This window comes from Ochotona curzoniae, unplaced genomic scaffold (genome assembly GCF_017591425.1).
Source record: "Ochotona curzoniae isolate NIBS_2020 unplaced genomic scaffold, NIBS_Ocur_1.0 contig_773, whole genome shotgun sequence".
In the NCBI taxonomy this organism is placed as follows: domain Eukaryota; kingdom Metazoa; phylum Chordata; class Mammalia; order Lagomorpha; family Ochotonidae; genus Ochotona; species Ochotona curzoniae.
In genome coordinates this window covers 230588-241683 of record NW_024466556.1, presented here as the reverse complement: position 1 = coordinate 241683, position 11096 = coordinate 230588, and the positions used below count along the sequence as shown (strand labels likewise).

General features: G+C 37.7%; 1 protein-coding gene across 1 annotated transcript; it reads right to left on the bottom strand.

The window, feature by feature from the left end:
- Positions 1-3228: 3228 nt before the first annotated feature.
- On the bottom strand, positions 3229-10357 carry LOC121164434 (zinc finger protein 248-like). The gene is made up of 5 exons (XM_040992520.1): positions 10323-10357; positions 6130-6187; positions 4290-4416; positions 3955-4047; positions 3229-3399 (listed from the first exon to the last, which is right to left on the bottom strand). Coding segments are annotated over exons 1-5 (369 nt in total). The 5' UTR covers positions 10325-10357; the 3' UTR covers positions 3229-3310.
- Positions 10358-11096: the final 739 nt, after the last annotated feature.

The window sequence follows — 11096 nt, the reverse complement described above, 5'->3', positions numbered from 1 at the left end:
ATGACACACCTCATGTTTATTATTTGACAATTGTTGAGACTTTCACACATCCTACTGCAATTTTACAATGTATCCTATCTGTAATTTACTAATGCTTGATTTGGACTTTATACGATTTGACTGAGAGTAGCTTTATACTAGCTAGTTTTTTCTGTTTACATACTTTTGTTTTTCTTAGCTTCATAGGATCTGCAGAGAATTGACTTCAGAAAATATGATTGTTTTTAGGCAATGCAATATTTTTGTTGCTCCTTATGGATATATTAGTGAACTGTGACCTCATGTTAGTTTTTGCTTTCTAGTGCAATCAATGTTTTTTGTGTATGAGTTTTTCAACATTTCTTCAGGCATGTGACTTAGTTTATGCAATAACTGCCTGCTAACAAAAAGATTTTCCTTACTCGTCATACTGAAAAGTTTTTATCTTGTGTGAACTCTATGATGATTGATTAGGTCTTTTTTACGGCAAAACACTTTTCCACATTCACTGCATTCATACGCTTTTTTTCCTGTGTGTATTCTCTGGTGTATAATTAGGGATGCCTTTTGACAAAATGCTTTTCCACATTCACTACATTTAAAAGGCTTTTCCCCTGTGTGAATCCTCTGATGTACAATGAGACTGGACTGCTGGCAAAAGGCTTTTCCACATTCACTACATTTATAAGGTTTTTCCCCTGTGTGAATCCTCTGATGTACAATGAGACCGGACTGCCGGCAAAAAGCTTTTCCACATACACTGCATTCATAAGGTTTTTCCCCTGTGTGGATTCTCTGATGGATGATTAGGTGTGACTTCCGACAAAAACCTTTTCCACACTCAGTACATTTATAAGGTTTTTCTCCTGTGTGAATTTTCTGATGTCGGATTAGGTGTGCCTTCCGACAAAATCCTTTTCCACATTCAGTACATTTATAAGCTTTTACTCCTGCGTGAATTCTCTGATGTGTGATAAGCTGTGACGTCGAATAAAAACGTTTTCCACATTCACTGCATTCATAAGGTTTTTCCCCTGTGTGGATTCTCTGATGCACAGTTAGGTGTGACTTTGAATAAAAACTTTTTCCACAATCAATACATTCATAAGCTTTTTCCCTTGTGCGGATTTTCTGATGTATGCTTAGCTGTGACTTCCGACAAAAAGCTTTTCCACATTCACTGCATTTGTAAGGTTTCTCTCCTGTGTGGATTCTCTGATGCACAGTTAGGTGTGACTTCCGACAAAAAGCTTTTCCACATTCACTACATTTATAAGGTTTTTCCCCTGTGTGGATTCTCTGATGTACAATGAGACTGGACTGCTGGCAAAAGGCTTTTCCACATTCCCTACATTCATAAGGTTTTCCCCCTGTGTGGATTCTCTGATGTCTGATTAGGGATGACTTCTGACAAAAAGATTTCTCACATTCATTACAATTGTATGATTTTCCCGCTGTGTGAATTCTCTGATGTGTAAGGAGACCTGATTGAGTGCAAAAGGATCTTACAGGTTCATTACAATCATACGGTTTCTCCTCAGTGGGAAGCATCTTCTCTCTAGTGAATTCTGACTTCTGGTAAATATTTTTGCTACATTTATTGCACACAGAGAAATTTTCTCCAATTTCACTGCCCTTCTTGGTGGTTAAGCTAGAGTTACAGCTAAAAGACTGTTTGCAGTAGCCACATATATAGTGACTTTTCGCTATTTGGATTATCTGATTTATTTTGAGATCTCTTTTATAAATAGGACATTTCTCACTCTTGAAAGGTTCATGGAGTTTCTTTCCTGAGTGTGTTTGTTGATGCTTGACAAAATAAGGATTGCTATGGAACATTTTCTTGTCAACCTGAATTGTTTCTCCTACAATGATAGGGTCATTAAATGGGTCTTTGATACAAATTTTCTTACACTTAAGGAACATCTTCGTGCTGAAAGTTTTTTCTTTTCCATTGTGTTCAAAAGATTGCTTACAAGTGTACATCTTCTCATGCTGACTGAGCTTTTTCGCAAATTGGAGTTTGTTCTCAGGTACATTAGAGGCATGCTTTTTCTCAAGTGACATTTCATCAGGCTTCCTAGGAAAAAAACACATTTTGAAATAAACTATGGTGTCCTTTCCTCTCTTCAAAAGGTACCCCATCTCTGAGTCTTTCCTGGGACACACTTCCCACCTCCCCTCTTCTTCCAAGTTCACCTGGTCACTTCAGAAGCAAACCTTCTGTAAGCAACTGAGTCCCAGTTTCTGTTCCCATACTAAGCTGAGGAAACAGCCACTGAGATTCCTGGTAACATTTTCTCTGGTGTCCAATACAGGGCATGAAATGGCTTCTTATACCAGTCATGTTGCTTGACTCAACAGAAAGAATTTACCGTGTTGGTGTGCTTTCCCTCAAGTGGGACTGAACCTTGAAAATGACTCTTGATACCCCATGGTTCTGCATAAATATGGATCCCTCCACCCCATCCACTGTCCACCACCTAGCTCTGGTTGAAACTCCAAATAGGTTCTTTTTTTAAGGGGGATGAATTGCTGTTTCCTATCATCTCAATTTCTCCTTTGGGAGTATGGCTCTGGGTGTGTGTTTCGAAGAAACCTGGTGGAGGACTGACAGTCCCTCTCAGAGGCTACTTTTTTGCATGACGGGAAACTCCCTGGGTGGATTCTGAATGCTGACGACCTGGCATGGTACCCAAGTGCCAAGCTTCTTTCTCATGTTTCATGTTGGTTTATCCTTAGTGAAGGAGGACTGACTCATGGCACCCCGACAAGTATTATGCTTGGTTTTGATTATTTGAACTGACTCATATGCACCTCTGATGACTCTCCCTACACCCCTGAGATGAACTAAGACCAGTTTCTTTATTTTGACTCCTGTCTCAATTCTATCACCCATGTGTCTTCCAAAATCTGAGACCTGAACAGCAATAGAACAGGAGGAGTACATTTGAAACTACACAATAGGAGCTATTGATTGACAGACAACAAATGGGAAATGTCTTCCCACAGGTTCCTCCTCAGACAAGGAGGAGTCATACAACACTTAAAAATCCAAGACCCTTCTGAAAAATGGTGCATCTCCCTCTCTCCACTCAACAGGTATCCCCCATCTATCTCTTCCTCTCTGAGGTGGTCCTTTTCCATTCCCTCTGCTTTCTACATTCACCTGGTAACTCTGCAAATAAAACTTCTCTCAAATAAACAAAAAAAAGAGACATATTTCTACTTTCTTTTTTATACAATTTCCTCTCCATAGCTTTTCATAGCACGCGTCAATTATGGCCAGAGCTTAAATTAATCATCTTTGCCAATGCAACTCTTTTTGAAGTTATACAATTTTTGTTATTACAACTTGCCTGAAAGTGGTTTCTTGATTTTCTGGATTAGTTCCAAGCAGCTCATTCTTTGTGTAAGGATCTGAAAAGAGGAAAAAGAGTAACCATATCTGTGAATCACATCTAAGTATCTCTTTTCAAATGCTCAAGTAAGACAATGATGTTTCTTGCCAATCTAGATATAACAGATTTTAATATTCAAAAAATGCACACATTTATGATCATTACACTTTTTAAGTTAATACATTAATACAATAAATAGGGTTTCTTTTTCAATTTTCAATTACTTGGGATTTTATATTTTAAGTTGATGTGGAGTAGGACAGAAAATATGGTACAGCAATTCAAACTAATGCTTGTAATGCATTACATCGCATAACAGTTCCAGTTTGTCTTATCTTGCAGGGATCATGTAAAAGGTCAATATTTAGCTCTACATTTTTGGTTTCAGGTTGATCAATTTTAACATTTGAAAGCATTGTTAGAATAAAACTGTATATGGAGACTGTGGAGTGCCTTTGTCTCATGTATGACATAACCTGATTTTGGAAGAAACATAAAAAAAAATCAACATGAATTTCAATGAATATTTACTGAGATACATATCAATTTCACTTCCCAGTATGTACTGCCCTACCTGAAAGTTGCTGGGGTACAGATTTTTCCGCAGTCCATGGTACTGATTCTTGTTCCAACTTGAAGATCACATCAGGTTTTGTTATGTGATATCCTGTTAATTGAAAATAATAGCGATTTTGTGAAATCACTACCTTGGAGCTTAAAGAAGAAAAGATTGGATCTAGAATCTGAGTCACAAAATGGCTAATATGAATCATTATCTGAAGAATAGATATTAAGATTCTTTAAAGCCTCAAATACTAGTCCTACTAGATACTAAACTTTATAAGTTCTTCTTTAATTTGTCAAATATAAAGAAAGTATTCTGCTTGGGCATGACAGATTATCACTCACCCACGAACAGCAGATTGCTATAGGTCTCAAGCATCACATCCCTGTACAGGGTCCTCTGAGTATTGTCCATGATCTGCCACTCCTCCTGGGTAATGTCCACAGCCACATCTTCAAATGACACCAACACCTGCAACAACACATGTCTCCTCAGTTCTGGATCACTGGCAGTACATTCTTCCACGTATGTTTGATTTGCAGCTTATATGAATGCAGCTTAATTTATAATCTATATGGCATTATAGATTAAAAGCAAAATGAAAATACTCATTCTGCATTACTTTTGCAATTCCAAAACTACAATAGACTATCCCTTATTATTTTGTTGCAGATTCTTTCCTCTAATGACTCTGATTTTCATTAAATATAGAAGGTATCATTAGAATAAATCTGCAAGTAGAAGATATCACTCTGTTTGTCACTGTTATTGCCACTCTGCTTTTCAATTAAATTAAAATATATAAGCATTTTAACACTGAGCAAAAATATAAATTTAGTGCCTGTAATAGTAAGCTGAGTGATTTCCAACTGCCATGTTCCCCCATATTCACTTTCTGTAGAATTTCTTCTTATAAGAAAGATATATTGGTGTCTTCTCTACTGATTTCTCAGCTACAAAGCGGGGTAAAGTTTTCTGGATCACTCACTTAAGGCATAGGATTAGGAAGTGAGTCTGTTCTGTGTTAAAAACCATACATTAACAACAGAATTTGTATCCATGAATGTCTCATGTTCAGTCTTGTGAAGGATATGACTAAAGCTTCAGCTCAGGAGAACTATTCTTCGCATGTTTATTTTGCATCTTCTAAAGACACAGATTACTTTACAATCTGTATGGCAACATAAGGTAAAAACAAAATTAAAAACATCTTGTTCTACATTGTATTTGAAATTCTGAAGTTACAATGCAATTCCTTTATCACTCTGTAAGATCATTTTATCAAATAATTAGGAGCTCACTGTGTAATCTGTACATATAAATATGAACATTGAGCTAAATTACATGCAAGATTAGATAAGAAAGACACATGATTAATAATGGATAGAATAGTGAGAAAATGATTCATGATATTTTTCTCAAACAAGCTGATATTTTAAAAATGTATAAAGTGACATTAATAAAATTCAATTTTCCTATTTCAACTTAAAAAATGAAATATTGGAAAAAAATTTTAAATTAAACTTACACAAATGAGTGAAGAGTTAATACAGCTTACTCTGGATTTAAATACATATGTGATTTTTTGTTTTTTACTTTGGAGAATGTATATAATAAAATCCTTTCTTTTTTCTATTTTTTTCTTTTTATGAAAACACAATTAAATTAAGCTAATATTTTAATTACAGTGAACTTCAGCCTCATTCAGAACTAGCTTTTTGTAACAAGTAGCTAACTCAGTTTTTAAAATAAATAAAAACCTCCAAATGCTGCTAGGCACCATACCATTTCAGCAATTTCAAAAAGCAAAATTGAAAACTTGAAAACTATTTTTATATTTGGAAACTCTACCTACTCCCAAATGCTGAGTGGCTATTTTCAGGTTGGAACTGAATGATGTTCTTTATATCATCTGTAACATCAATAAACACCATTTTAAACTTGATATCCCTCAATAATTAATAAATTCTTACTTTTAATTTGAATCATGTAATAAATATCTTAGTTATATCATCAGAAAACTTGGAGGGAAAATTTGAATCAGATTTAACTGCTCCAATGTCTAGTTATGACAATCTTACCTTCTTCCTCTCATACTTATTTCTTTGTATCAGATTAAGAAAACCATCATAAAGCTTCTACAGCACAATGTAAAACAAGTTGAGACATAAACATACAACTTACTGAAAGTGTGTTTGTGTTCTCTAGACTTGGAAGCATGTAGTGTGTTTCAGTGAAACACCTGGAAGAAAAGGTGCACAGAGGAAGTTACAAATTGGTTTTGCTTTCTCAAGTTTCCTTATTATTTCCTATTGTGTAAGTAATGTCAAGGCAGGAACCAGACACAACGGCCAGAGAAATAAAGGCTATCCAATTTCCTGGGCAAGAATAGTGCATTACAGATGACAAGTGCCACGAAGCCATCCTAGAAACAGCATAAACAAATTCAATAATTGACAGTGATTAAATTCAAGTTGTTATTAGCTTAAAGCAAACATTTTTTTGCACTCTATTATTATTATCTTTTATGATACAGTTCCAAATTTGCTCATCACCTCCAAAATTCCCTCCCCCCACCTAATACCTCTATATCATTATTAACATATAGTTCTTCATACACATTCATATGTCCATCATTGCTGGCATGGAAAATGGCAGAGAGTCCAGCATCTTATTGTCAAAATATAGTAAACAGTTTCATTGTAAGTCCATCTTTGTCTGGAAGAAGAAATGCATACCACACTGCATCCTCACATCTGGATGTGAGTCTCCATTGCAAGGCTATTGTACATCCCCTTAAATAGTCATGATACAAAATCAACAATAGAAAGAAAAATAGGAATGTACAATGCCATGAAGTTCAATCACACGTTACTATATATGACAGTCTCCATTACACAACTACTGTACATCCCCTTAAATGAAAAGTTATGATACAAAATCAACAATAGAAAGGCTAACGTGTAGCTGAAGAAGTGAAAATCAAGAACCTTCTTGAAGAAAATGATATCACTGCATGATCTATGAGCCATTACATGATTTAATCAGAAGAAAGTATTTTGAAGAGATGAAACCAATAGAAAACAACAAAACACATGCAATATATTTTCTGGTGATCTTTGTTAAGCGTGTCTCCTCCAGACTATAAACAGATGGGTTTTGTTTTTCAATCCAGTCTACTAAGCTATGACATTTAATTGAGTTTAAGCCATTCACATTCAGAGTTTAATATGCACGGATGATACTTTGGTCCTCTCATTTTAGAAATGGGTTGTTCATTGGTTTAATCTTCTGTTGTCATTTTATTGGGATGTTCTTCCCATTTGCCTTTGGTTTTGGTGGATGTTCTTCCCATTTGCCTTTGGGTTGGGCAGGTTTGAAAGAGGCAAATTCTTTTAACATTTCTTTTCTGTGGAACAATTTGATTTCCTTTTCAAAGACAAAAGAAAGCTTTGCTGGATATGTTATCCTAGCCTGACAATTTTTTTCTTTCAGAGTCTGGAATATTGTGACTCCATTCTCTTCTTGCCTGTAGAGTTTCCTGTGAGAGATCTCCTGTGAGTTTAATTGGCATTCCTTTATATGTCAGTTGATTTTTTTTTCATGTGCATATTTAAGGGATCTTTTCCTTCTGTTCAATTAAAAAGAGCTTGATGATCATGTGTCTTGGGGAAAATCACTTTTGATCAAGCCTACTGGGAGTTCTGTGCCCCTCCTGGATCTTGTTTCCCAATTCTTTCTCCAGATTAGGGAAACTTTCCTTGATTATTTCATTAAATACATTTGCAAACTCAGCTTCTCTTTCTGCACCTTCTGGGACTCCCATAACTCATATATTTGGCCTCTTAATAGTGTCTTTCAGTTCTTTAATACTTTTTTGGCCTGATCCAGCTCTGCTTCCAGCTTTTTGTTTGCTTCCCCCTCGAGACAGGAAATATCTTCCAATTCTGAGATTTTTTCTTCTGCTTGCTTCATTCTATTTTGGAGACTCTCCATTGTATTTTTAATTTGCTCTACTGTGTTCTTAATTTCTGATATTCCAGCCTTGATTTGCTTTACTGCTTCCTTAAATTCTTTGAACTCTTGCTTGAGCTTCTCATTTTTGATCAGAATCTTTAAAATGAGTCTTATGGATTCTGTGTCCCCCATTTTTTTAGATGTCTTCTTCATGAACTCTGAGGTTGGCACAGGGCTTTGCTCCTTTGCAGGGGAGTTTTCAGTAATATTCATTGTGCCTTTGTCTCTTCTTTTGCTCTTGGTCATTGTACTTCTGGTTAGCAGAGTCTTCTTCTCCTTGGGGCAGGTTTCTAAGCTGCTTCACACTCAGGTATACAGTTTAACTCTACTTATTGCAGTTGGTATACAACTTTTGCTTGCAGCCACTTGTGCCACAACCTCCAGCATGTTCCAGGTCTGGGTTCTTATGTCAGATTTCCACCATGGTCTCCACAGCCCCAGCTCCTGGCTCACCACTCTCTACCTCCTGTGATACCATGCTGAGGCTGCACCATTGTCTCTGCAAGCTTTCTCCCACTTATAGTTGGAGTAGGTTCCAGGATGAGAGACACCAGTTGTCCTATATAATTAGGTTGTTGGTGGCGCTGATCTTATCAAAACCTCTTGGACATTAGGTCTGGGTACCCCACAGACCTATTTAGACCCATACGATGCCATAGTCAGTACTATTTTCCTGCGGGGCCAGTTCAATCCACTCACCTCAGTGAGTTCTCACGAACTCAGCACATGCACGGTTCACTGTTGTCCCCTGATGTTTTAAAGCTATTGCCACAGTGTACAAAATGGTGCCTGATGTACCAGCATTACAGTTCTTGATCTGCTGGCCATCTGATCCGAGGGCTACCCAGACCTGCCCCGGGGGGAACCTGTAGAATGCCACGCGGATGCAGTTCACTGAGTCAGAAATGAGCTCACTCCCAGCTCAGCAAATGCTTAGTCCTTTCCCTTGTTTTTGCCCTCTTATGCAAAATGGGGCCCAATTCAGCTCTAGGGGGCTTATTGGGCCCTGAAATCCACCCTGTTCTCACACTGCCCATCTGAGATCTGCTCCTCAGTCTCTGCTCCTGGTCAAATCAAATGGACCAGCAGGATGGACAGTTCTTTGTCTGGGTTCACCTCCCAATTTCCCAGTGAAAGTCCCTTCCTACCTGGTTGCTGGTGGAGTTCCAGCTGCTGGCAGAGTTCAGATTGCCATTAGCTGAATGCCGCTCGAGTATCATTCACTGCAACACTACACCTTTGTTCCCACTGCTTTCCTGTGTCTGTCAGTCTCCAGATACTCCTCTGCTCTTGCTATTGTTGTTCTGTCCTTTCCTATTTCCTGAAATATGTCCTCTCTGCTTCATCCTGATTAAATGTTTTCCTGTCCATTTAAACATGTTCTTACCCTATTCCACCACCTTGATTCTGTTGAAAGTGAAAACTTTCTACTGTCTAAAGCAAACGTTTTATACTTACTTAAAATTAAAAATATTACTGCCAAGCACTTAGTTATTTTTCTCAACCACTGTTCAAATTACAACATACCATAAAAAAATATTGTCACTGAAATTTATGCTACTCAAAAATAATTAGGGGTATTAAGTATTTGTTTTTGTAGATGAGCTGCATAGGACTCCATATAAGGACTTTCATTAGAACATTTATTGCTAATATTAAAAATGTTGAAAGCAGACTTTTTCAATTAGAGTAATTGTATCTGCACTTATACGGGAAAAATTGATATAATACATATTTACTCTCTACAACTTTCTAGTAACTGCTCCAACTGAAACTTCCTAAGACTTCAATGTCACTTCCCAGCTCTTAAACCTTCAATGACACTTGACTTTGCCATTTCATTTGCTTTGGCCCATAGGACATCTATAAATATGACAGCAACATAGTTTGAAATGTATTTTTACTTTACCTCATTAAATACTTATATTATAGCAACAGCTGGAGAAAACCATCAGACTTAGAGGATTGAATGTCATGATACAGCAGGTTTTGCTGCTGCTTGGGATAGATCACATCTGATACCCAGTTGCTTTGTTTATGTCTACTGCCTATTCAACACTCTCAACACAGAATCCTCTTATAAGGATAAATGTTTTTTCAGGTATTTGGGTACTCTAGTTTGATTTATTCATACTAAGGATTTTATTAGTAGTAGTAAAATGGTTTATATATATTTAAACACTTGAAACTCGGACTGCTGTGGTATTCTAGTGGTTAAAGTCCTCATCTTACATGCGCTGGAATCCCATACTGCAGCTGGTTTGTGTACCATCCAGCCAGTTCCTGTCCCAGCCAGGTTCCTGCTTGTGGCCTCAGAAAGCAGTAGAGGATGGCCTAAAGCCTCAGGACCCTGTACCTGCATGGGAGAATCAGAAGAAACTCCTGTATCCTGCCTTTGGATGGGTACAGCTCCTACCGTTGAGGCCACTTGGGGAGTGAACGAATGGATGGAAGATCACCCTGTGTCTCTCCTCTTTATATCTGGCTTTCCAAAAAAATTAAATATTTAAATATTCGAAAACTGATTCATGCTAAAATCTGAAGCACTTTTGCCTGTCAGTAATGGATAACATACTAAATAAGAAAAACCGCATTATAAATTTATTGTATTCACACAATCCAAAGTATTGAAAAAGGATTTGCAGAGAAGAGACAAAGGTCTCCATCCCTGCTCATTCACTCTCCAAGTGACTGCAATGGCTGGAGCTGAACTGATCTGAAGCCAGTGGCCAAAAGCTTCTTTCTGGTCTCTAATGCAGGTGCACATTCCCAAGGCTTTGGGCTATTCTCTACTCCTTTCCGAGCCCACCAGCAGGGAGCTGCATGGGAAGTAGAACATCTGGGACATTAATTGGTACCCAAATGTGATTCAAGCATATACAAGGGTTTAGCCACTAGGCTACAGCAACAGGCAATTAGAACTCCACTGGCAGATCTGAGAACCAGCTTGCAGGAGGAGCTGGGGCTGTCCACAACCACCTGGAATGTATCACCAATCAACAGGAGCTGAACTGTGGGTAGGCCGGACTGACCCATGCTGAAGCACCCACTGGTTGATGCCAAGGTGAGGCAAGCCACGTCAGTCTAGGGGTGGAAAGACAGTAACTGTGAGGCTTGGGAGCGGTGGTCTGACA

What these genes read in the sequence shown, in the direction of transcription:
- LOC121164434 (XM_040992520.1), bottom strand. An exon ending in AGAACACAAACACACTTTCA is followed by an intron (nt 4,417 to 6,129) that starts GTAAGTTGTATG and finishes GTGTTGTTGCAG; the next exon opens with GTGTTGGTGTCATTTGAAGA. An exon ending in TAGCAATCTGCTGTTCGTGG is followed by an intron (nt 4,048 to 4,289) that starts GTGAGTGATAAT and finishes TTCAATTAACAG; the next exon opens with GATATCACATAACAAAACCT.